Here is a 27,373-nt window from a genome sequence, read left to right on the forward strand (position 1 = left end):
TCCATGGATAGTTGATGACGCTCACTGCCCACACCCAGCCTGGCAGGAATTCATAGCATGCTATTCAGGTCACCTTTTGGGGCACCCATGTCTATATGCCAGGTCTTTGGGAAGTAGAGAGTCATCTCTACACCCTCCACACAGTTGTATTGTAGATCATGTGGGTCCTCTCCAACAAGCTGTGAGTTGGGTCTTGACTGGATGTAGACCCATGCTGGATGCAGGCAGTGCTGGGCCTTGAGTCTGGTTTCCCTCTGCAGCATCAGCTTCACAGAGCCAATGAGAATATCCCGACTGTGAAGCCTGATGCTGTCTGGAGTACTGAGTACATTTGCTCTCACAGGAACCATATTTATCTCAGTGTATTCTGGCATCAGCCACACAGTCCTCACACCCCAGGGAAACAGTTTAAGAGTGGCGAGTAACAGGCTCACAAGTCCTACAAAAGTACACTTACTGGAATGTTTGAGGAACATATAGGAATTTGCAGTAGGAAGGCATTTACTACACTCTGCATTCACAAGCCTCTCTGGTCTTAATTTCCTTTGCTTTCTCTGTATCACCACCCCTCCACACCTCCCCACACAAAAATGCACATGCAAATACACACACAAACACACACACATGCAAACACACACACAATAAGAATACAGACTTTTATTTTTACGCATGGAGCTCTTTCTATTCTTCACCGTAGTTAACTCATAAAAATACAGCATACAGAGAGACATGGGTGGGGAGGTATTTGTGGTTTGGGATTCTCATCCCTAGAGCTGTATTTGTCACAGGTGTGTCTCCTGCTCTATCCAGGCAAGGCCACCTCCAACCATGCCACAATGTATCACAAGGCTGATTAGGTAGCACAGACAGCCTGTATTTGTTACAGGAAGATGCCTCTAATTCCCATTGGCCTGCAGTGTGACCCACCCCACCCCCAATGCAAAATGAACCCAGAGGATGCTCCAGGACAACAATTGTTATCTTTCCCTGGGCAAGATTTTTCGACTTAATCAGCAACTCTTCCAGCAGCAGAAAGGAAAAGCAGAGATCTAGTGATCTGACAGAGGACAGGAAATGATGTGAACTCAGGAATGGCCTGATTCAGACAGAAGAACAGCATCAGGTGGGAAGACCACGAACGGACCACTTGCAGCAATGAGCATCAACACTGAGCCAACTCCTGCCTGGGACGCTCCATCTCACCTTGGCCTACTAACCCACAACAGATCTGTGGCTTCCACATGCTTAAGTGAGAGGGACCAGCTAGGGCAAGATCTGGTTCATGACCAGGTAAGCGGAAATGCAGAACAAAACAGAAACGGAATAAGGCTATTGTCATTCTACACAGGGTTCCCTTTCTCACAAGAGAACTGCAGGGTGTGCACTTGTCTAAGCAGCATCTGGGCTCAGAAGCCTGCACATGACAATTTCTTTGGCTGACAAAGAGATCAAAAGTAAAAGAAAGCTCCAATACAGACCCCACAGGGACACATTTGAGATACAGACCCCACAGGGACACATTTGAATACCTTTGTGTATTTCCATGTCCTTGGAGAATACACATGTTCCTTCCAAAAGGCATTTTTTGAGAGAGAGAGAGAGAGAGAGAAAGAGAGAGAGAGAGAGAGAGAGAGAGAGAACTACCAAGTTTCAGATCCTCCAATGTTTGAGACCCAGGTCTCTTTGGCCCCAGACAAAAATAGAACCCCTAGAAATATGTGTTGGGGGGTAGAAGTAGAACACAGAGCAGCCTTCCCTCAGGTGTCAGTCTATGAGCACAGACTGTCCACAAGTACCCTAGAACTTACTGCCCTCATTGTATCCCAAACAAAGCTGTGGGAGCCTTGTTCTTGGAGATTGGAGTGAGCATCCCTTAGCAGGGATAATTTCTCTCAGTTGGAATCATGGACAGAGTAGATCTCTAAAAGATAACGCCCCCCCCCCAGGATAGGGTGGCCCAAGATAACTCAAGATATCTCTCTGGAACTGCTCATCTTTGTTCAGAACCATAATTTCTACCTCAACGCCAGCCCCACCTCAGACAAAGACAGCACCTATAGATCCACGCAAACATAAACTCTCAAAAAAAAAGTGTTCCAGCCAAATCTCCCTCATTCATGAGACGACACTTGGCACTGTCAAGTAGAGTGGCCTACAAGTCTGTGTTTGAGCATGCCCAAGCACATACGTGTATGCATCAGTTGCCAAAAAGAGAAAAAAATATTTATTTCGTAAAGGGAAAAAAATGAAATGTCCATCAGGCAGAAGACCCGGAGCAAGCCCAGTCATAGGCCTTGGGGTTATTCCAACAACCCTGGAGAATCTACGGGCCCCACCTTCTCCCCTCACCTCCAACCCAGGGCCAATCCATGGAGTTCCTTTTGGAAACTATGGTCCCTGCTGACTGCAACCTAAGGGCAAGAGTACAAGCTTGTACCAAGATGCTCAATGTGCTGGACCTATAAATCACATATACAGGGATGGGGAAACTCACACAGGGGAAGCCTCAGGTTTGGAGGCCAGCTGGAAGCATGGAGTCCACACCCTTCAAGGCAATTGAGTCAACAAGCAAGTCTAAGCAGAGATTTGCTGAATACTGCCTGCAGGTGTGTGAGTGGCCACTGGGTCATGTGGCTACGGTGGACTGGCCCAGGGCTGGGGAAGCCAGGACTGCAGGAGTCACCCACCTGGTGGCTATACCCTAGGGGGCTCCTGGGTACACACCTAGACCGGTCCTGAAGAGGGTCTGAACCCCGGCACCCCATGTCCCAGCGCGGAGGTCCACTCAGGCTAAGGAGTGAGTGGTACTTGGGAGCAGTAGCAAGAAAGCTCATTTACAACCTGGCAGCTTCTGCCAGGAAAAAGCAAGGCAAAAAAGCGCGGCTTTCCAGCGAGAAAGCAGACAAAGGCTCGGTGCGCACGCGGTGGACTGTGGCACCAAATCCACGCTCAGGGTGGAGCAGATGCCCGAGTCTCACAATTTCCCACGGATGTGCCCTCTCAGAGCACAGACTCTCCCACCAGGTCCCGCCTGGTCCCTTCCCGCCCCAGTGTTCCGGTCCTCACCCGGCTCGCCCTCCATCCACAACAGCAGCGACTCCCTCTGCGCGTCTGGAGCTTCTTTCCTAAACATCGTCTGCCTGCCTGCCTCCTTCCTTCCAGTGAAGCCGCCTTTGACTTCTTTGCTCAATCTTGTCCCCCTCCCCCTATGACACGCCCTCTGTTGCCCCTGCCCCAGAAAGCTTGCAGCCCTGCACCCGGGAGGGGCAGGTCAGAAAGGTCATGCTACAGTCGTCCAGCAGGTCCGAAGGAGCCAGAGGTGCCTTTTTCTTCTGTTAACGCTCCCATTGTTCCTCGGCTTTCTTTACCCACCCAAGCACCAGCTCCCCAGAATCTGCGTGAGGTGGGCTGGGGAGCGGGTGCTGCATCCTCTTCATGAGGGTGAGTGCTCCCAGCTCCATACCACCAGTCCCCGCGCCAGAACACAGTCTCTGTAGGCTCTGGGGACAGCCCTCCTTTCACGTTTGGAATCCTGGGCTTCCCAAGCCTTGCCTGTCCCCATGGCTGCATCAGGAATCCAGCGGTTTAGATCCCCGGGACCCCCCAGTGGAAGGAAGTGTACATACTCCAGCCAAGTGGTCACAGGCTGGAGAGAAATGTAGAGTAGTCGGTGACAAACTTGATGGTCTAAAGCATGAGCCGGGTCAGTGTGGCCAGAGACAGCTCTAGGGAAGCAGGTTAGTTTCTAAACGTCCGGCTCCGACACCCTCCGGGTCACGCTTCCTCTGCGCGCACGCCGGGCTTGGGAAAGCCCGGTGTCCCTACGCTGATGGGCGGTCCCGAACGCCCCTGAGGTGCCACCAGCTTCCTGAGACCCACTGGCCAATATCAGTCCGGTACACACACACCTTGCAGACTACCCACCACCCTAGCAGCTCCCTCCCCAACCCCACGATCTGAGCCCCCGATTCGTCCCCACCAAGCCTGAAAACCGCCCGGCCACAGGGAACGTGGGACCGGGCCACTTACTGGGGCTGAGGAAACACTCGGTCAGCCTTCGGAAGCAACTCGCATTGTTAGAGGGTCCATCTTCCATGTCGCCGAAGAACAGCGGCCAAGCGGTGGCAAGGGGGAGGGCGGCGCCTCGGGGCCGCCACGGAGTTCGGCCACCGGCGGCAGAGCAGGGGCCGAGGCCAGGGCAGCCCCCGCCGGCGCCCGGAAAACCCGAGGAGTCCGCGCGGCGTGCGCCCGGGTGTAGGGGAAGCCTCGGCGGCGGAGGTGGCCGGGGCCCGACGCGGGCTGGGAGCAGCAAGCCTTGGATCGCAGGCGAGAGGAAGAGCCGCCGCCGCCCGCCGCTGCCACCGCTGCTGCCACCGCCGCTGCGGTGACTACTGCCTGGGGGGACGCTCAAGGGAGCTGCCTCTTGTCCTCCTCCTCCGCCGCCGCCAGCATCGCCGCCGCCTCCTCCTCCTCCTCCTCCAGCCGCCGCTGCGCCCTCCCTTCTCGGGAGGCGCGCGGGGAGGTGGAAGGCAGATGAGGAGGGGACAAGAGGGGGAGGGGGCAGGGGGGGCGGCGGCCAGAAGTACCAGGAAGATGAAAAGGAGGAGGAGGGGATAGGGGAGGAGAAGGCGAGCGCCCAGGGAGCACCGGCCGCCACCCAGCCGCAGCCTCCGGTGCTGAGAGCCGAGAGGGCGCCGGGGCCCCCAGCGGGGCTGGCGTGGCCTGCGGGAGACAGGGACCGGGACAGGGGCGGGGGCGCCGCTAGCTCCTCCCGGCTGCAGCCAAGCAGCTCCCGGGCCAGGCTCAGGCCCACTGCACTCCGCCCGCTGGCTGCGCCGCGCCGGGGTTCCAGAGGGACTTGGCCACGGCCGGGCTCGTCCCCAGACTCCCGCAGTGGGGCCTGGGGGTGGGGAGCGAGCCGTTTCTCCGGGCTAGCCATGGCCCTCCTCCCCAGCCTGCAAGGGGGGCAGGCGGGAGGGCGCGGCGGCCCGGACTCTGCGGGCTCCGCCCCCGCAGCACCGGCCCTCCCCACGACGCAGCCCAGGCTCTGGTCCGGTCCGCCTCTCGGGTCTCGGGTGCCTCTCTGGCCGGGGGGGTTCACATCATGTTCCCTTTGGGATTCAAGAGGACCCCGGGAGGGGGGACGAGTCCCGATCGCTGTGCCCGGGTGCGGGCTGGTACGCACGATCCACGTCCTTCCCGGCCGGGCGAGGGGCTGCCGGGACGCTGCCTGCGGGCGTGGCGTGGTGTGTGCGCGCTCCGGCGCCTGAGCCGCGGCGGCTGCTCCAGAGCAGCGGAGAAAAGCGCCGCAGTGCCGCTGCCCGTGGAGGCGGCGGTGGTGGCGGCGGCAGAAGACGCCCACTGGTGGAGCAGGCGCTCCCCGAACCACCACCGCCCGCGCCCACGTTGCGCGTCCACTGGGACTCGGCCCCGCCGCATCACGTCCCAACACCCTGGCACTCTGCATGGTGTATGCCCCTGGCCCGCTAGTCTCCCTGGAGGTAGCACATCTGGATCTAGCGTTCCAGATGCTAAAAACCCACAGCCTCTGTTCCAGCTGTGTGCAAACCACATCCGCCTGTGGGTGGGTGACCTGAACCAGGGAATCCTTTCTCCAGCCTGACAGTATCAACAGAGAAGACTTTTGGCCAGAGCTCCTGGAAGGGGATTCAAATTTGGACATTTAGCGAGTTTAAAATCAAGGCAGTGTTCCCATTAGAATGTCTTAAGAGGCGGTTCATTCCGCCTTGCCAATACCTACTTTAAAGCGAACTTTATGTACATCAGCCTACTTTGCCCTGGTGAGTCTGGAAGATAGAAGGAGCAAACTAGAGTTCGAACACAAAATGTAAAGAGTTCATCGCTTTAAAACCCAGAGACCATCTGTCTCCAGTGGCTCACTTGGGCCCCCTCTTCCTTCAGCAGCCTGGAGTCCAGACCGCTGTTGTAGGGAAAAAAAAAAACTGGCGCAATGGACACTACGAACAGGAACTTCGGGAGTTGAGAGAAGCTGACTAGCCGAGGAGCTAGCGAGTGCAGGTGTGGGTGTTGGTGATTCTGCCCCTGCTGACTCCCCTCAGGGACATCTCTGCATACCCTGTTTGAGTGTCCTGGTTGCCTCTTGGTCCTAAAGAGCCAGAGCCAGAGCCAGCACCTAAGTTTATGCTGTAGTGCAGCGCAGCAGTGCAGCGCAGTGGCTTGGCTGATCCAGGGCTGGGACTCTGGACATGAGACGTGCAGGGGTGGCAGGAACAGTTTCTCCTCGTCGCAGTTTTCTTTTTTATTTAGATGTTTTTCATGATTTTGGTTTGCAGTGAATTCCACATTCTTCTGCAATCCACTCTTTTCCCGACTCCCGTCTCCTGATTCCAAACCCCTAAGAATGGAAAAAACGAACAGTCACAGTTGCACCAAATTGGCCAGGTGGCTTTCAGGGTGCTTCGGGCGTCCTCTTTAAAGTTCCCGGGCGTTTTGGCAATTCTGGGACAGACGATCTCAGAGCGTAGCGCGACAGCTTGGAGCCGGCCAGTCCACTTTACCATGGGATCCCTGCATTTGCGGAACAAGAACCAAATCTATGATTCTTACCTTGGGGGCCAAGAGTACCTTTCTATCCCTCAACCCCTGACTTCAATGAAGAAAAAAAAATAGACAGGAGTAGTGCCGCTGGTCTCTATCAGCAGCCTAGGGCTCGCATCTCCTGCAGCTGCACAGACGGGACCCTTGCTCGCTTGGCTGAGAGCAGTTCCTGGTTCGCGAGAAAGGATGCTCCTACAAATGTGTTTAGGCAAAGGGATTTCACCTTCAAGAGTTAATCGTTCATTCTTTACAAAAGTTTCTCCTTGCCGCTTAAGGCTTATCAGTTGTTGGGTTTTTGAGGTATTGAAATGATTTTCCAGGCTCTCAAAAATTTACTTCTAGATGGATATAAGCCGCCTTGAAGCCGCAGGAGGAAAGCGTTACACATTTGCTCTTTTAGCCTTTGTTAGATCAAGCCGCAAACTCTCTCTCGTTAACCCTTTCCCAGAGTCGAGCTTCTTCCTATTTTCCATCATTTTTCTCCCATTGCTTGCTGGAAACGAGCCCGTATCCTGGACAAATAACAAAGTCACAAAGTGTAACGACTGAAAAGGAACGCTGGAAAGAGGAATAAAAAAGCAATTACATTTTTATCGTCCCCCCTACCTCCCTTAACACTGGCATCCTCCGCTGTTCATTTAAGTCTTCTAGGCACTTGGCCACTTCTATTTGGAAGACACATCTAAAGATTCCGGTCTGGGGCGTCATGTTTCCCTTGCCTCTTTGCATTTCTCTGCTGATCACACCAGGAAGCAGAGAAGCCTGGGTTGCTGGACCTTGTCACTTCAAACTCCTTGTGAACAACACGTTTGCTGAGCCTCTAGGAGGGTTGTGTGGTGGTATTCTTAAACTTGGCCAGGTAGTTACTGTTGGGATGGTGCCGTTGGATTGTAGCTCAGTCAGATGGCAACTGTGGCTGGCTGTTAAGGGTACTGCCAAAGGTAATCCGGTATAGGAGCTGTCTCAATGATCTGGGTTAAAATGATTCTCCTCAGCTCAGGTGAGCTGTCAGCACAACTTGCTGGAGTTGAAAACTAAGAGAATAAACTAAAAGACAGCAGTTAGAGGTTAGCACCAGCAGACACAGGATTAGAGGACCACACCAGCACCATTGTGGAGCGCCCACATAGACACAGGCTAAACACTGACCTTCCCCCCAGGCTCCCACTGACTTCCACTTTGCACCCATGTAAATTCCAGATTGGTTTTAGTGTTTTATGCCTAAAAACTCACCCATATAGCCGATAGTAACTGCCTGCTTATTACCTAATTTGTATTGTGCTCTTAAGTATATATGGTTCAAGAGAGAGACCAAGAAATGTGGAAACAATGATTTTCTTTAAAAACATAGAACTTTTATCTGGCTAATAGCCAACGTGATTAACACTTGATAAACTTTTTGGTCGACTTACATGCCTGTGTTTTTTAATGAATTCCTGTCGTTTTATATATTTTCCAGAAGGTGGGGGGACTGTTTTTCTCTTTTAAAGAGCTAACATCCTAACTTGACTAACATATGTAAACCAAAGCTAATTAAATGATAAGCTGACCTATTTAAACAAGGTCTATATATCTTCTTAAAGCCCCTTTCTCTTTGCCTTGATATTAACTTTGGAACTGACAGCACAGAGCCAAACTTTCATAACCTGGTAGCCCTTATTGCCATCTCAAACTCAGAGCCTTTAACTGCTGGTCATCAGCTAAGGTTATTTCCACAGACCTTCTGTGTTCCAAAAGGAGAATTTACCCACTGCCTAGTGTGGTCAGTGGAGTTTATCTCCCCGGCACTTACCCAGGATCTCCTAAGCCCACGCATCCTTTCAGAGCTGTATGTAACTCTGAGTTACCAGGAAGTTTCCTTCAATTTCTCTCACACTCAGTCCACCACAGCTTTGTTTCTAGACTCCTGGAATTTGTTCTTGCTAGCACATCTCAAGAAAGTTACTGCCTGTGTGACTCATTTTAAACAGTCTGACACTGGGAGAAATGCTATTCCATAACATTTATAAAAAGACAGGTAGACAGGCAGACAGACAGATGGATTCTCCTTTATGTGCCACCTGCTAAAAGATCACAGATTTCTATTATTGGTAATGTTAATAAACTTTGCCTAAGGTAAGAGTTGTATTTTTATAGTGCTGTCATATGCAAGTCAAAGAGGGAAAAATGAGATATATAATTGTAGTAAGAAAAATATTATTGAAGTCAATACTGGGTTGGGGAAATCTTAAAAAAGGGGGGAGAGCTGATAAAAATAACTTCTTCATTTACTGTATAAATTCCTATCTCACCAACCAAATTACTTTATAAATTTAAACATTTTTATTAGGCAAGTTTTAATTTTGTTATTTTATGTGATAAAAACAAATAGCCAGTATACCTTGCATTATCCTTTCCTTAGTGAACACCAGAATATTGTTTAGTTATTTTTGTTTTGATTTGTTACAATATGAATATACCACAAAAACTCAAGGGTTCATGCCTTCTGAGGAAAGGGTTCATGGTTCATGCCTTTTCTCTCTCTCTCTCCCTCTCTCTCTCTCTCTCTCTCTCTCTTTCTCTCTCTCTCTCTCTCTCTCTCTCTCTCTTTCTCTGTGTGTGTGTGTGTGTGTGTGTGAGTGTGTGTGTGTGTATTTTTTTTCTTGACAGAAATAGGGTCTAAGCAGAGACCTTTATCAGTCAAAACTATAATTCCCCCATGACAAAAAGCTTTGCAAAATTGCTGAGTATTGAGTCCCAAGAGTACTGGTGTAAGTACTGCTGAGGTTCTATAGTAATGAGTACTTGGTTCTTAGGATAGCCATGTTAACTGTTAACAACACTCCAACATGACCCTGATGCGCAGCCACAAAGAACCACGTTTCAAAGCTTTGCCTTTAAGCAGAACTAAACCCCTGTAGAAATCCATGCATTTATAGGATAGTGAACTCTTTCTTAGTGCTCAAGGCCACATAGAACTTGGAACACAGCCAGGAGCTCTGTTTAAATAACCAACAGTGTCACCAAACTTTTGCAAATAAGATACAATGATTTCATTGAAAAGCAAAGAGAACATTGTGTCTCAAAATCTCAGTAATAAATGGTAAAATAACTCTCCCAGAGATCTGAAGGCCAGTTTCCCACAGCACAATAGGAAGCCAGCATGGGAGACATTAAGAATTCACTGCATGTCCTGTATGGTCCACCCTGAACCCTGGGTGCCAGTGAGTATTCAGTTACTAGAGGGAGAGAGTGCCCAGGATGCCTCTGAACCATGCTAATGACTGAGAGCTACATGCAAGAGGTCATGTGATATGTGTTCTCTTTACTTGCTGCTTGGGAATCTTCTTGACAATATTTTTATTTTTATTTGATTTTAAAAGCAACATTTGCTTATTTATTTATTGTGCATCACAGGTGCATGGGCGCACTGAGGGTAGGGTCTGTATGCCATGCAAATGTGTATATGGGTCAGGAAACAACTTCCTGGGTCTCAGGGACAGAATCAGGTCACTATGGTGGCATACACCCATCTTTTTGGCTCATATTGTCACTTTTAATTGTCAAACTTTTATTCTGAGCCTCAACAGTGTCTTAGGGATCTGAGACCCTTATAAGAGAAAAGAAACACTGCTGGGCTTGACAGCTCCACCTTAGAAACTGTCAGAATGGACCCTTCATCTAGAATTGATTCCTTTCCGATCTTCTCAAAAGCAAGCAAGGTATGGCTCAGGGCACAGGTGGGCATGCCAATCATAGGAGGGCAATCACAGGTAAGTATGTCAATCACAGGTGGGCAATCACAGGTGAGCATGCCAATCACAGGTAGACATGCCAATCACAGGTGGGCATGCCAATCACAGGTGGGCAATAACAGGTGGGCATGGCAACCACAAGTCAGCAATCACAGATGAGCATGCCAATCACAAGTGAGCAATCACAGGTGGCATGCCAATTCTTATCTCATCTGGACCAGAATTAGATGGGTGTTCAAGGGTGTAAGTCTACAGCAGAGTTTGGGTGAATTGTTCTGATTTGGGACCTGGCTTAGGAAAATGGCAGGAGAAAACCATACTTTTTGTGTCTGAGCTTCTCTTATTGAAAGTGTCAGAAGGGTAAAGCAGGTCGGGAGAGGGAAGGAGGGGGAGAGACAGAGTAAAGTGGAGGGGGAAAAGAGGGAGGGAGGGGAAAGGGACAGAGGGACACAGAAGAAAAGGAGAAAGGGGTAGAGAGGGAGGGAGGGGAGAGAGAATAAAGGAGAGAAAGAGTGGGGAGAGGGAGGGAGGAGGAGAGAGACAGATGAGGGAAGAGAGGGATGGGGAGAGACAGAGACAGAGAGACATGAGAGAGATAGAGAGGAGAGGGAGAAAGAGAGAGAGAGAGAGAGAGAGAGAGAGAGAGAGAGAGAGAGAGAGAGAGAGAATACTTAGCAGAGCACAAGATGATGGGCTGCATTAGAACAGCGTCCAGACTAGTCTCTCAAGGGTCTGGACATTAGGTCTTGAGATCTTTATTTAGACCACAGTCTATTAAACTTTGGGGCCCCACATAGAATAGAGTAACTGAATGTGAGGTTTCAAAAGAAAACATCGACAAGAATAAAATGCTTCTGAATACTCAACCACCAAACACAAATTCAAAATCAAATGTGTAATGACTCCTGGGTGTTCCTGGTAACACTCACCATGCAACTGCTGCCTCTCTGCAGCCTTCATTCTGGACACACACCATGGGCACTTCACACTGAGCATGCCAACGTACTGTGCAGTGCCAGCAAAGGCTGCTGGGAGGGCTGGACAGAGCACAGAGATTACTACGTGATACAAACTGCACAGTCTTCACTCTGCATTACGGAAGCGTAGCGGTTTCCTTATGGAAATGCAGCCTTTCAACACTTTGCTATTCCCACTTCAGAGTAAGCAGCAACTAGTCCAACTTTAGAGTGGATTGCTTTTGAGAGCTGGGTTTCTGAAGTTGCTGCATGAGTTGGTGACTTGAGTTTTGTCAAAAATTCTGAAATGTATTTTGGCTTGGGAGTAGGAGAGAATTTCCTGTTGAATTGCCCTAAAATATAAAACTTCTGCTGTTCTGTGCGATATTCTTATAGGATGTGGCATTCACAGCATTGACAATTATATGAGCAAAATATATTGATCAAGTATGAAAACCATTGAAGATAGTCTGTATCCTACAATGCCAAATATTAAAAGCTAACATTTTTAAAAGATTCGTTGTGTAAAAATAAGCTTGTTCATCCCATTCTTTTGTAAATTTGTTTTAACCTTTAATAAGTGGTAACTTTATACACATATTAAAAAATTATTTTAAAATAATTTCAAATTGTTTTTTCAGTAAATATTTGATTCAATCCTAATTTATATACAAGTGTACCTGGGGTCACATGAACAGGTCTCTGATATAGGAATGGGAATAAGAAGAGAGCGGGAGAATGACTGTTTTGATCAAAATATATTACATATAAATATGAATTTTTCAAAGAATAAAAATTATTTGAAAATTTCTCAGGTAAAAGCCATCACACTGATAAAGCTTAAAACCTGGAGTATAAACCAGATGTGCAAAAACCATCCCTCATCTTCTACAGGAGCGGTTACCTATTGTGAACAATATACACAATTTCATTCATTAAGTCTTTCAAAATGATTTCCTGTAAGAAAAATCACTGACTCACAAAACCCCAAAAGACAGGATTTGTTTTTCGGACTTTGCTCTCTCTATAATGGAGACCAAAGAAGCCTCGACTCTCTCAGGTTTGTAGGTAGAAGGCTCCGTATTGAGGCTGTGCAATGTATCTTCCACGAGCCCCTGGTTCCAAATGGGAGTTCATAACATTTTGGTCACATTTTCCCTTCATGCTATAGCTATCAGCAAGGTGATGTGAATCAAGTGTGCCTCCTCCCTCACTCTGGCTTTCATGCTCACAATGCTCCCAATATTGGAGGATGCCTGGGCAGGATTGATCAGGATTTCACAGACTTCCATAGGGATAGCCCTGACTACAGCTGGAGAGCCAAGGATGTCTCCTGAATTTAAATGACTGACACTTCACAAACTCCATGTCTCCAGTCCCATCATGACTGACAGGTGTCACAGAAGCTTGACACTTTTCTCCCTCTGCCTCCAACACCCTGATCCTGGAAGAGACCACCATTGGACATTTGCAGAAGTTTCTATCCAAAAGTTCTGCACTTCTAGAACATGACTCTGCTCTATGCCTGTGTGTTCAAAATAACCTGCCTTGAGAACAGTTGCCCTCTTAACCAGCCTTCACAGCTGTCAATTTTTTAAAATTACTTATATGTAGAAATAAATGGATAATAGTGTACATATGCATATATGTACTACTTGAAAAAAATACTATAAATCATCAGATGTCATTTGAAATATCCATAATAAATACTAATTTTACTTAGTGCTTGTTTTTAAGGAAATCATTACCATAACTGGAGATGCTCAAGGGTGAAGGTCGCCACAGTGGCAAAACAAGGCTAATTCTGTTGTCACAGAAGGCTATGCCAAGGCTAGGAGTGCACTGAGCTACTTGTTGGCTTCACTTGCCATATCCTGTTGATCCTTTAAGCTTGGAGTTTTTGGTATAGATGTGTAGAAAAGGGCGTCTCTGATGCCTTTGCTCAACTAGTCCACTCTCCAGGAAACCAAAATTAGCCCTGTCAAACACTGCAGGTTAAGCTGGCTACCAAAGGACTAGAGAAGGTTCCAGAGGAACAAGTATTTTCTACATCCTGGGTGGACTCTGCATCCTCTCCTTACCACAGTCTTTGCCTCTGGGGCTCTGATCCTTCAGTGGGTATCTTGACTTGAGGACCTTTGCTTCATTGCATGTAAACAGACACAAGCATATACACTTCTTAACCTGAGTCACCAAAAATGCATTTAAGTCAAGCATGGGAAGCCCAGAGCTACCTGGAGACAATTCTGTCATAGCTAACAATTAGCCATGGCTGCTTTTCCATCTGTAACACAAAGGCCTTACACAGGGCACTGAGCAACACAGGAGACATCGCCACCACAGAGTCACCTCAAATGACACCTCTAGGCAGTCTCTGCAAAGGTATAGGCTGCCTTGGGCATTCAGAATGATCCCCCTACTTTGTGGGGAAAAAATAGAAAGCAATAATTAAAACCAAGCCAAAAAAAAAATATTGTGACTGTTGTCTGATTCTCTTACATGATTGACAATTGAGTTTTGATAGTCACCTTAATGTGAATCTTAATATTTCCTATAAATACTTTCCTTTTTTGACTTTAGAATCCTCTGGAAGCAGTCCACTGTTCATTGGATAACTCATCAGTTTGCATATAAAAGACAAGGCTGGGCATGTCGGGGGGCCTGTGGATATCCCATAATTTTCATGAAGATTACACTGGGAATAAATGCACCAGAGCAAAAGTAGAGTTCATGAGGCATGAGGACCTCCAGATGGACAGTGTAGTCACATCTCAAGGTCTGAGAGAGAATTTGCTTATGTTCTGGCTGCAAAGTGTCTCTGTCCACCACAGTTCACATCTGATTTTTTGTTTGTTTGTTTTTGTTTTGTTTTTTGTTTTTGTTTTTGTTTTTTTTTCTGAGACAGGGTTTCTCTGTGTAGCCCTGGCTGTCCTGGAACTCACTCTGTAGACCAGGCTGGCCTCAAACTCAGAAATCCACCTGCCTCTGCCTCCCAAGTGCTGGGATTAAAGGTGTGCACCACCACCGCCCGGTGTTTGGAGTCGAACAAAGTACCTTTAATGAATCTACTGCTCAGAGCTGTCTGATCCCTCCATCAGATCCTACTGAGAGGTTGAAAAACTGATGTCAGAGGTTTTCAATGCACCCATGGCAATTTACCCTTTTGGGGGACAAGAAGTTTACCATTTTAAATAAATACAATTTTTTTATTATGGTGAAATACACATTAACAGACAATGTATGGCTTTAACCATTTTTATGTATACAGTACTGTAACATTAAACACATTTACAATGTCCAACTACCCATCTCCCAATATGCTTCTCATTTCCAAACTTAAACTCTATATCACTAAACACTACCCCTACCCTAAGTCCAGAGGCACCCTTAACTCCCACACTGGTGGTCCAGTAGAGCAAGGAGGGACAGGGGTGTCCAATAGCAATAGGAAGTAAAGGCAGCTAGACACACCAGGGTGGGGCAGGGGATGTTTTCATGAAAGACCTTAACACTATCGTCTTTGCAGTGGTGAGAGCTGACATGTGTCAGCTGCATCAGGAGAAAAGACTAGACCAGTGAGGTAGAACCAGCTGCAGTCAGGACTAGGAGAGTTCAATGGCCAAGGAGCAGCATCCAGGGAGCCCATGCTGCCCCCCCCACCCCAGTCTGCCTTTTAACCCTTCTGAGAACTGATTCCTGAAAGCACAGTATTTGCAAGTCTTTATAGGATGTCCTGGGGGGTTTGAACCACACATGCACTGTGTCATGTTTGAATCGGAGCACAGGGGCCACACCTAAGACATGCTCATGTGCCGTTCTTTGTGCTGACACCATAGAGCCTTTCTTCTAGCTTTCTACTGTTTTTTAAAGAATCAAGAGCAGAAGAGTTATTACAAAAGTCATCCCCAGGTAAGCGAAGGGAAAGAGATGCTTAAGCTTTGCTTTGTTTTAGCTACTTAGCCTAAGTTTTGCAGCCCTTTTTCCCTTCGACCAGTAAGCCTGAGGATTGTTATGTTTTAGGGATATGGTGAGGCCACAACCCCATTAGACATCACAAAATTATGACTCATTGGAGGCCCTCTTAATGTCCAGAAACCACTGTAACAGACACAGCCTCCTGGACTAATCACCCAGGAGGGAAGACAGATGGCTCCCCTGTCACCTTCCTGTTGGCTCATTCCTCCCTCCCTTCCCCTTCTCTCTCTGTGTCCCCTCTCTCTTTCTATCCCTCCTTCCCCTCTTCCCTCCCTCCCTCCCCCTTTCTCCCTCTCTCCTTCTCTCTCTTTCTCTCTCTCCCTCTCTCTCTTTCTCTCTCTGTTCCCTCTCCTTCTATCCCTCCTCCTCCCTCCCTCCCTCCCCCCTCTCTCTTTCTGTTTCTCTCTCTCTCTTGTTCTCACTCTCACTCTCTCTGTGTCCCCTCTCTTTTTCCATCATCCCCCCTCCATCTGATTGTCATTGTGACTATTCCAGAGACCTGATTACTTCACCCTTGTAACTCACACGCTAGCTTGTAGAGGGAAATACAGGATCAAGGACTCAAGATTCATATTGTAGCTTTTTGTGTACATCAATCGAACTCTAATATGTTCATCAACTACACAGGACACATCAAGACTTCTGAAATGCCTCTTGGATGTATTATTTTTCTTCTAATTGAGTTTTAATATTCCTAAATCCTTGTGCAGACATATATATGATTTTTTTTTAATGTGTGAGCTACATAGAAGGAGGTTTCTTAATTTCCCAGTAGGTGTTACTATCTCTGATATGTTATTTTGCCATTTTATTTTATTTTTGGATTACACAAAATAATATGTTTAGAAAACCTCTAATTTCAAATATTTTAAACAAGTATTTTTGGTGCTAATAGGTGTGGTTGCAACACACACATTCTGATAGGGAGAAACTCTGGCTTCGACTAACAGGCATACTAAGAGAGTCTGCTCTGTACACACAGGGCCGCACTGTACATGCTCATATCAATCCCTGTCCCACTGCACAGCATGGCACAAAACAGATTTTTTTTTTGAAAGCCATGTAGCCCATATTTAGAAGGGAAGGTAGAGTAATATTTATTTCTTCCCACTGTGAAGATTACAGAAGGCTGTGTGTATAAAACTGCCACCTGGCTCCATAAGCACTCAGTAAATAGAAATATTACAGAAAATATTTTAAAACCAGGTCTGGTGGCACACCATTCAAGTTTGAGACCAGCCTAGACTATACAGCAAGATCCTTATAGGGAGGGGCAGGAAAAACGTGGAAGAGGAAGAAAGAGGAAGAGGGAGAAGAAGAAGACAGAGCAGAAGCCAGCCATTTGTCTCTCTCTGCCTTTGGATCAGGGGTGGCCTTGCCCTCTACGATCCACCTCATCCTTCCTGCCCTGGCAAGTGACCTCCGAGCTTTCTCGGGATAAAGTAGACGCTGTGGGTTCAGACCTGCACCTTATGGAAGCCAGCTGATCAGAGCCTGGCATGAAAACCATGCTCAGTGACTGTGATGTGCTACATCTATGAGGACCATGGCAGGAAACAGCACAGCCTGGCCTGTGACTTTAGCTAATGAGCTTGTAGCCCAAGTCATTATCCTTGAATCCCCGTGCACTCCAAACAGCAGCCAGTGAGCTCTTCACAAGGACGGAAGCTTCCGCATCTCTGGATCCAGAGCTGGGTGGACCAGAAGCAGAATACAGGCAAGCATAAGAACGACCTTGTGGCTGTCCTACAGCAGGACAGCTACTCGTTGCCGAGATGTAAGCTGCTCTCGTAACCCCCAGAGAGGTGCACACAGCCAGCTTTAGTGGTCTGCTTTCCCCCTTCCTGTCAGGGCTGACTTAGGGGTCAAAGGCCACTGTGCTGCTGTCATGGTAAGATGAAGATTTGAACCTTCAAGTCAGTCAGCATCAGTCAAGGCCCATGACCTTCCATCATGTGTGTGGGCGGCATCCCATCAGCTCCAGCTTAACAGTGACAATGGAGGCTTCTAAGGAACCTGCTTTGTGATGCTTGCAGATGCACACTGTAGTCTCCATGCTTGTCTGGAGCTCAGGCTTCCCTTCCTGCTCTGAAGACTTCGGGCTTGACAGATCAACGTTTATATGCACATACATGTGGGGACATATATGCTTGAATACGTTGTCTTTGCATATATATGTGTGTGTGTGCATGTATGTGGATATGTGTATATATGAATATTTGTACTGACACAGTACATTTGTTTATGCTTGCAGACATATGCATGTGTTTATATGTTTGTATGCATGTATACATATAGGTCTATGTGACTATATATATGTATATATACACATAGAGAAATACATGATTGTATATATGTATACTTGTATGTGTGTGTGTGAATGTAAGCATTTTTGAATTTATACATGTCTTTAGATGTATGTTTAGATACATGTCTGCATAAATATGTGTGTGTGTTTGCATGTATGTGTATATGTATTGTCTTAGTAGGGTTTTATTGCTGTGAACAGACACCATGACTTAGGCAACTCTTATAAGGGATAGCATTTAATTCGGGCTGGTTTACAGAGGTTCAGTCCATTATCATCATGGCAGGAAGCATGGCAGAGTCCAGGCAAGCATGCTTCCATGGCGCTGGAGAAGGAGCTGAGGGTTCTACATCCAAAGAAAGCCAGGAGACTCTCTCCTCCACACTGGGCAGAGCTTAAGCATAGAACCTCAAAGCCACCCTTCCCAGTCATACATCCTCCAACAAGGCCACATATCCTCTAATAATGCCCCACCTCCTAATAGTGTCACTTCCATGAGCCAAATATACTTAACCACATTTACAAACATGTTCATATATGTACGTATATTTTTACATATGTAAATGGGGGTACATATACTCTTGTACACACACATACATGTCTATGCACACATGTTTGTGCATGTACACCTATCTGAAAGCATGTTTGCTCCCTCACACACTGGTTTTGATTCACAAGAGAATCTCAACTGGTCTACCTCCATAGGATTTCACTACCTTTGTTTCCAAATTATTTTTCATATGGATTCCTGAAGAAACATTCTTTTCTGCAATTATAATTTTTGGTGTTTTCTTTTCAAAATTTAAGCTAGACATGGGAAGGCTGAGGTCCACATTACCATTTCATTGAATCCAGAATAAAGTTATTAGAAATGCCCCTTCTGTTACACCTGCATAGAAATAGCTTTCTCTGTATGACGTTCTCTCTACCAACTGTCCCAGTCTATGTCTTAGGAAGCACTGTCTCCAACTCTCTTCTAGACAGCAGTCCTCTACCACCTACACAACAAGTTCTCCCTCCCGCCTCTTTGTGCTAACAGGTTCTGTACATTAGCTCTTACCAAAAAGAAAAAAAAAAAAAAAACTCCTTTGAATGGTGAATTGGCATTCACATTCTCTCACATCCATGGAGGAAATTCTCACCTAGCAACATCCATCGTATCAACCGCCACATTCACCAAATCAACAGTAAGGGCCTCGGCTTGTTTTTTCCAGAGACTTGAAACAGACAGACATTTCCAGATTCTTGTGAAGGGGTGTATGGTTAAAAGGCAGCAGGAGAATGGGAAGGGGGGATCCCTTTGTTCTGTTCCATGATGAGGTTCCAAAGAATGTTAGGGAAACACATTCTGCATAGTAGATGCTTTGAGATGAAGCCCAGTGGCCAGCTTAGGTCCCATACCTGATCTATCAGGATAAAGGCCACCACATGAATCCTCTGTCTGCCTTCAATGTAGCCTCCCTAGTACACAATGGACCCCTCATCTGCATACAGGTAAGAGTTAAATCAGGCAGATAATCTCTGTTAAAATCCAGGTAAACCTGGTTCTTTCCTTGATACTCTATTATGTAATTGCTTTCTCTTCTATCAGAAAAACAATTAAACAAGCAAACAAACAAAAGCTACATAGCCTCTGAGTTGATACAGAGAAGTTGAGATGGCCCTTCACCCAGCTTTCTGCAGAGCCTAGGGAATATCCTGTCCACAAGGCAAGCCCAAGGCGGCCTGAGTTTACAGAGGGAAGCAATGAAGGGAATGCTCAATAGAGGGCTTCACCATGTGGGAAGAGATGCGTGGTAATCTGATATTCAAGTCCCTTTGCGGAGGTGAAACAGCGTTACTCCATGATTTAGCCTTACACATAGATAAATATCCCTTAAGATACAGATGGTGTGGGTCCCATCAGGTCTGCAGAGAGAAAAGCCTGGGAGTTTGCATTTTAGGAATACTCAGCATCTTCTGGTTACCGTGGATACGACAGAGCCACTGCTGTTGAGGACTGTAAGGTATATGTGATGAGTACTATTGAGTACCCAGGTTGAGTACTATTGAATACTATTGGGTACCTGTGATGGCTACTGTTGGTACTGGTGTGTATATGTGGTGGGCAGCACTGAGTACTGTCAAGTCCCCGTGGTGGGTACTGTGAGGTACCGATGTGTACCTATGATAGGTACCATTGAGTGTTGTGGATACCATGGTAAGTAGCATTAAGTAGTGTCAGGTGTCCATGGAGGATACCCTTTGGTACAGCTAAGTATCTTAGTGGGACTGAGATAGAGAAAATATATATGCAAGAACCTTGGGCTTTGGGAATTTTTTTTGCCTTAAGATGTATAAAATCAAATTAGGGAGATATAAGAACTCCAAAGCAAGGAATTTTATCTTTAAAATTTTGAAAGAAATATAGCCGAAAAGAATTTAAGGTCATATACAACATTTTACCAGTTCTAAAATTTAAACAAACTGTTGCCAAAAAATGGAAAAGAAACATCAGTAGGAAGCTATAGCAATTTCCTCTCAGAACACAAAGGGAAAATTACTCTCCCTACTTTCCCTCAAGGCAAATGTCCAGGTGAACATGGGGTGCTTTCTCCCAAGACAGTCATTTCTCAGGGACAAAAAGAAAAAAATTAGATTCTTATTTTCATAAATTGACCTCGAACTTAAATCATCAATCTATAGATAATTTCTACCACTGTGTAAACAAAAAAATACTTCCTTTAAAAAGTCCTCGTTACTTTCTACCCAAGCATGTCTATTTCTCTATACAGTTTAGGTGAGTGACTTAGGGAAAATGCTGCCTAGGGCCCACATCTTGGCATGGCTACGGAGCCTGTAATTCTGCAGGCTCTTAGACTACTCTGTAAATTGCATACTCAAAGGTCTCAGGTAGAATGCACAGGAGACTTTCCTACTGACTGGCACAGCATGGCCAACTTCTGAATTGCCTCACACACTTATTTACATGGGTGCACACCCATGTGTATGTGTGTGCGTGTGTTTTCACAGGTGTAGGTGCGCATGATGGGCATATGCCTGTATGTGCATACATGTGTTTGTACAAGTGTGGGGACACATGGTGGGTTTGTGCATGTACATGTGTGTGTACATGTGTTTGCACATGTGTAGATGCCCATGGTGGACACATGAATGTGTGTGTGTGTGTGTGTGTGTGTGCACAAGTGTGGGTACACATGGTGGGCATCTACATGTGGAGGCCTGAAGTTGACATTGGGTGTCTTCCTAGATTGCTCTCCACTTTGTTTGACGAGGCAGGGTCTTGAACTGAGACTTGAGCTTACTGATTCTGCCAGTCTAGCTATTCAGGTTGCCCTGGTAGTGGAGGTGAAGGTCTCTTTTTTCCACTTCCTGGTACTGGGATGACAGGTAGGCTGCCATGCTTGCCTATGTGACTTTTATGTGGGTGCTAGAGATCTAAACTTTAGTTGCTATGTCTTATACCCATGTCCCTGGATTTCCTCTCATACAATGTTGGCACTGAGAGAGCTATAAAAGTACCAGTTAACCCAGCAAGCCTGTGTGGTGGATGGAAGAGTCTATTTGATTAAATCAGTTTTCCAACTTGTGAATATAGGCATTTATCCTACAGATACGTATTAAACACACACACACACACACACACACACACACACACTTCCAGGATGACTGTAAAAGGATGAAAATAGATCCATGTCTCTCACTCTGCACAAAACTCAGCTCCAGGTGGATCAAGGACCTCAACATAAGGCCAGATACACTGACTCTGATAGAAGAGAAGGATAGTTTTGAACTCATTGGCACAGGAAAGACTTTCTGAACATAATATGAATAGCACGGACACTTGGAACAACAGTTAATAAGTGGGACTTCATGAAACTGAAAACCTGTATGGCAAAGGACACCATCGTTCAGATAAAGTGGCAGCAGATGGAATCTTTACCAATTAATTATACATCTAATAAAGGTTAGTATCTAGAATACCTAAAGAACTACAAAACCACTGGACATCAAGAGAAAAAAATAACTAAATAAAAAGTGGGGTGCAGAACCAAACAGAGTTCTCAAAAAGATGCAATACAAATGGCTGAGAAGCATTTAAATAAATATTCACTATCCTTAACTGTTGGGGAAATGCAAATTAAAGCTACTTGGAGAGTTCATCTTACAATGGCCAAGATTAACAAAACAAATGGCAGGACATGCTGGTGAGGCTGAGGGTAAAGAGCACACTTATTTATCACTAGGGGGAGTACAAAATTTTACAGCCCATGTGAAAAATCAGTGAGATAGTTCTCCAGAAAGCTGGGAGTAGATCTATCTCAAGATCCAGCTACACACCTCTCAGGCATATACCCAACAGACCCTGCATTCTGCTGCATAGATACTTGCTCTTCCATATTTACCTGCTGATCTATTCATTGTGTATGCCAGTTCATTGGAAGTGCCAACATGTTGATCAACTGATGAATGAGTAAGAAATATGGTACATTTACACAACAGAATAATATTCAGCTGCTAAAAAAACCAAAATTTGCAGATCAGTGTCTCACTCAACATTCATCAGAGAAGCTGGTTCTTGCAGCAAGTGGGAATTAACAAGAGATCCACAATTTAACAAGATGCAGAGAGTGGGTGACTTTGGAGCACTCAACCCTAAATGGGATATCTTCATTAAAACCCCACCTTCAAGGCTCAGGAATCTATGTGGATGAGGAGGCAGAATATTTGTAAGATCCAGGGCTGACAATGTCTTCCAGACACCGCAGGACTGGTACACATATGAAGCCACAGACTGTGGCAGTGTATACAAGACTCACACGTTCAAGCCAGAAGGGGTCTCAGCATAGAGAGGGGGAAGTGGGTATAGGGTCTGTCTGTCTTAGGGTTTTACTGCTGTGAACAGACACTGTGACCAAGGCAACTCTTATAAGGACAATATTTAATTGGGTCTGGCTTGCAGGTTCAGTCCATTATCATTATGGTGGGAAGGGCAGTATCAGGGTAGGTATGGTGCTAGAGGAACTTGACAGTTCTACAGCCTCATCTAAAGGTCTCTGGGAGAAGACTGGCTTACACACGGTAAGGAGGAAGGTCTCGCTGCCACCCACACAATGACACACAATTCCAACGAGGCCACACCTCCTCCAACAAGGCCACACCTCCTAATAGTACCACTCCCTGGGCCAAGCATATTCAAACCACCACAGGCTCCACCCTTAACCAAGAACCTATCTGCAATTGACAAACACTGACAAAGGGTAACAGGATTTTCTCCAGTGGAGTCTCAGTTGGGTATAAACCACACTTCAGGGCAGGCCCCACATGCCCAGGAGTAGTCAGACACACAAAACAACCTTTGTGGTTTCTTTGTGAGCTTTATATTTTCCTTCAGCATATGTTTTTGTTTGTGTCTGTTGTTGTTGTTGCTGTTTTATTTAAGTTTTATGGTTTGTTTTAAGAGAGAGAACTTAAAGGTGGATGGGTAGAAAGGTGGGAAAGATGTAGGAGGGGTTGGAGGAGGGGAAAATATGATCAAAATATATTAATGAAAAATTTTAAATTTTCCAGTATGTAGTTCATTGGTGACATACTGTCTGGAATCCCAGTATTTGGGAGGCTGTGGCAGGGGAATCTCTAGAGCTGACACACTGAGGCTGCATCAATGAGTTCTTCTGTGTCTGGAGAGAGACAAGCCTCAGTATGTAAAGTAGTGAGTGTATAGTCAAAAAGAGAGGCATGTCAACTTTGGGCTCCCACACATTAAAAACTTCCCTGAATGCACATATGTACCCACACACATATACTCATGTGTACACACTACATGTACACACATGCAAAACAGAGATACTTCTAAAGGAAAAGTACAAAGATACATTCTTTGATTTTGATTCCAATCTGAATAATCATCTCCGAAAAATGTTTTATGACTGTGTGGATTGTGATGGATCACAATCATTGGGAGGTTGTGTTTCTGTTTGCTTGTGTGTGTGTGTGTGTGTGTGTGTGTGTGTGTGTGTGTCTGAGGAAGCCAGAAAGCAGAGCTAGATGTCCTGGAGTTAGAGTTACAGGAAGACTGTGACCACCCAGTGCTTTAAATCTTGGAACTACCTCTTCTTCAGCTTCCTGCCTTTGTGTTTGTGTATGTGTGTGTGTGTGTAAGTGTGAATGTGTCTGAGTGTGTGTAAGTGTGTGTGTGTGTATGTGTGGGTGTGAGTGTGTGGGGTGTGAGTGTATGTATGTGTGTGTGCATGTGTGAATGTGCATGTGAGTGTATATGTGTGTGTGAGTGTGTAAGTGTGTGTGAGTGTGGGTGTGCATATGTGTGTATGTGTGGGTGTGAGTGTGGGTGTGGGTGTGAGTGTGTGTATGTGTATGTGTGTGTGTGAGTGTGTGTATGTGTGTGGGTATGACTGTGCATGTGTGTGTGCGCGTATGCGTGTGTGTGTATGTGTGTGTGTGTATGCTAGAGATTAGAACTCAGGTCTTTATCTTGTGCATTGGGTACTTTACTGACTGAGCCATCTCCCAGGTCCTGGATGTTTTCTTAAAACAAAGGTTCCAACCCTCTGCAATTCTGATTGGTGGATTGGGGGCTGAGGTTATGGTTCTCAACAAACTCCCAGTTTACTCTGAAGCCCTGAGTCGTCATGAGGTCACGACTTCTTTAAGGCCACTAGAGAATCCACAGTTATTGTATAGATTGGTTTTTCTTTTTTCTTCTAAGAAAAATCTGGCATCTAAAATGTTGTGAAGTCCACTGTCTACTTTCCTAGCATCCGTTCCAACCTGTAGAGTCCCCAAGACTGTCCCAGATGAGTGAGTTTCACAGGCCCCCTGCTTATCTGCTTATAGGTGAGCAGTTGGAAGTTATGGGACACTCAGAGAATGTCACTAAGGTTCTAAACCAAGTGGATGATGAAATGGCCAATTGTATTAATGGCAATGAGTTTAACTTTCCCAAATCATTTGTCATCATCAAAGACAGATATGAGAACAGTGGATGAAAGTATATACTTTATACGGCTGCAATGATATCCCTCCAAGCTCACCTTGATCTAGCTTTGACTTATTTTCTACAAGTCTATAAAAGAAGCCAGATGTCCTCAGTGCTGTAGTTAAGCAATCATGTCTGCCCCCCCATTTGTGTGTCAAGGTGCTGACCACATATCTGAGGATGTGACGAACAGGTAGATAGGAAATGACTAGATCAAAAGGACAGACTTCTCTGAATGACAGCAGCACACAGAGGTCCTGGGACTCCTCACACCTTCTGCCATGTAGAGACACACTGAAGAGTTCTATCACCAGATGGTGGCTCTCACCATGTACCAATCTGCTGGCAGTTGATCTAGGACACAGAAGGCCCCAAGTATGAGACACAAACTTCTCTTCTTCAAAACTCTTCAGGCTTAGAGTATTTCATTATAGCGCCTGGGATAAACTAAGTCATCCAAATACCTTGCCAACTATCACTGTAAACATGATCAACAACAACATAGGCCTAGAATCCAGTTGCTCAGCTTAATGTGTATTCCCTCTGAGCCTAGACTGGGTGCATGTTTTCCCCTTATGGAGATCTGCTTCAAAATTCTCTTAAGCTCATGTCCTTGGTGAGGCATCCTTAGACCATGTCTCTAGCATCTCCCCAGCCATTTACTACTCAGCCCTGCATCCCCTGTGACTCACTAGCATGTGCTTTGCCTTGCTCTCTTCTCTTGCCAGGACCTGTGAGGGCAGTGGTGTCTGCACTTTGCTTACTGATACACCCTAGTTCCAGAACATTCTGGCACATACAGAAGAATGCATGTTTAATGTGGACAAGTATGACATGACAAACAAAATAGAAGATCATGAAACATCAGGCTTTGTTTCAAAGTAGTGATGTTATCTAATACCAATTTTAAACATTATCTAACCCATTTGACATTCCTGTTTCTTTATCAAAAAAGAAAATTTTCAGATGACTCTTAAAATTTGACATTTACTCAAGGAGCAGAGTAGAGAGGTTCTCTGTGCCTCCGTAATGTAAATGAAGGAGGCTGATCACCTTTTGCATAGTGTATGGACTCAGGTCTCTGCTAAGCTATCTGTGTGTGCTCCATATGACCAAGATCTGTGGAAACACAACCTAGGTATGAAGGCTAAGGATCTCCAAGAGGCTTGTTTCATAGATAAATATGTGGTTTCCATAGCTTCTAAAACATCCGCTTCTTGACTCAGTCAGCCTCAGGAGATGGGGACCAGAGACAGAGAGGCATGTCAAGGTTGAGAACCAGCTCCTGCTGCAGTGGATAATTGAGAGGCCCTAGCTATGGATCCACAGCTTATGCCTGGACCACTACCCCAGGCCACTATGTGAATAGCACCAGGGTAGACTGTGGGATGTGAGGTCACCCTGGAAACTGAAAACAATCCACAGGGGTCATCTGCCACCAGATGTTCTCTTTCTGTGAAAATGGGATTTTGAGAAACTGACTCTAATTCTGTGTCTTTCTGTGTGGATTCACTTTTATAGAAATAAATGGCCTCATCTTATCTGAGAGTGGAAGGACAACATGCACAGAGCATCATTTCCCTGCTCTCTAAAGGAAGGCTAGCATGTTTCTAAGTATGGGCAGGAATGAGGTGGTAGGGTGGTCTAACTGAAGAGGTATCAGGGGAAGTAGTTGACAATATAGGGAATTCTCTAATACAAAATGAAGCCAGGACTAGCCCTTGGCATTCTGTGTTCTCACAATCTGTAAGTGAGTGAGAATCGTACAGGGAGATGGATACAAACATGCATACATGAGTGAGTGTGCATATGTGTGTGCGTGTGTATGTGCTCTCATCCACGGGAGTATGTGCATGTGTGTGTGTGTATATATGTGTGAGTGTACACATGTATGTGTGTGTAAAATATGTACATATGTGTATGAGTATAGGCAGGCATGTACCATGGTACACCCGTGAAAGAAAAAACATGCTGTGGGTATTGATCCTTACCTCCCACTTTATCTGAGAGAAGCCTGTGAGGCAAGTTTGCAGGGACTCCTCTACCTCCACCTCCCAGGCTGCCCCAGGAGCACAGGAACTGCTCTGTGCACTGCGATCTACATTCTGCAGCTGCACCTGACATTCTCGTATTTCCTGAGAAATCTAACTGAGGGCTTCACATTGCACAGAGAGGGCTTTAACCATGGAGCTTTCTCAGCCCACAGATGCAAATGTTGATCACAAAAGATCATCAGGGTACACTGTTGACCAAGGAAAGCAAGATGAATATACAGACTGAATGGGGCCAGCTCTGAAAAGAGGAGAACACCGTCAGCCATGTTTATTTTATTTTTATTAGATATTTTCTATATTTACATGTAAATTTCTCCTTTTCCAGTTTCCCCTCCAAAAAACAAAGAAACAAGCCAAAACAACAAAAACAAACCCCTGTTGTCTCCCTCCTCCCCATGCCTGCCACCCCACCCTCTCCCACTTATTGGCCCTGGCATTCCCCTACACTGGGGCACAGAACCTTCACAGGGCTGAGGTCCTCTCCTCCTATTGATGATCAAATTTGCAATCCTCTACTACATACATGCTGCCAGAACAATCAGACCCCTCCACGTGCAGTCCTTGGTTGGTGGTTGAGACCCTGGGAGCTCTGAGGGTACTAGTTAGTTCATATTGTTGTTTGTCCTAAGGGGCTGCAAACCCCTCAGCTCCTTTGGTCCTTTCTCTAATTCCTTCACTGGGGACCTTGTACTCAGTTCAATAGATGTCTGTGAGCCTCCACATCTGTATTAGTCAGGTACTGTCAGAGCCTCTCAGGAGATAGCTATATT

The 27,373-nt window shown here is 46.1% G+C and overlaps 1 protein-coding gene and 2 long non-coding RNA genes across 6 annotated transcripts in view; 1 reads left to right on the forward strand and 2 right to left on the reverse strand.

Moving 5' to 3' along the window:
• Positions 1-27,373, reverse strand: part of Pde10a (phosphodiesterase 10A) — a 459,546-nt gene that overhangs the window by 182,057 nt on the left and 250,116 nt on the right. Inside the window, exon 1 of one of the 3 annotated variants that reach the window (XM_031351500.1) lies at positions 4,030-4,512. The exons of 1 other annotated variant lie outside the window; for it this stretch is intronic. In XM_031351500.1, the coding sequence (XP_031207360.1) occupies positions 4,030-4,096 (67 nt within the window). In that variant the 5' untranslated portion in view covers positions 4,097-4,512. Of the gene's footprint in view, positions 1-3,066; positions 3,392-4,029; positions 4,513-27,373 lie in introns of those variants that run through there. One more of the 3 variants, XM_031351501.1, reaches the window with a different exon arrangement.
• On the reverse strand, positions 6,269-7,584 carry LOC116077157. 2 transcript variants are annotated; one of them, XR_004113179.1, is made up of 3 exons: positions 7,186-7,584; positions 6,803-7,091; positions 6,269-6,549 (listed from the first exon to the last, which is right to left on the reverse strand). It is a non-coding gene; the product is annotated as an uncharacterized LOC116077157 (long non-coding RNA). The 2 variants fall into 2 exon arrangements; XR_004113178.1 differs by having other exon boundaries at positions 6,269-7,091.
• Positions 18,812-27,373, forward strand: part of LOC116077155 — a 24,779-nt gene continuing 16,217 nt past the window's right edge. The window contains exon 1 of the long non-coding RNA XR_004113176.1: positions 18,812-19,046. This is a non-coding gene — a long non-coding RNA (uncharacterized LOC116077155). The remainder of the gene's footprint in view (positions 19,047-27,373) is intronic.

This window comes from Mastomys coucha, unplaced genomic scaffold (assembly GCF_008632895.1).
Source record: "Mastomys coucha isolate ucsf_1 unplaced genomic scaffold, UCSF_Mcou_1 pScaffold5, whole genome shotgun sequence".
In the NCBI taxonomy this organism is placed as follows: Eukaryota; Metazoa; Chordata; class Mammalia; order Rodentia; family Muridae; genus Mastomys; species Mastomys coucha.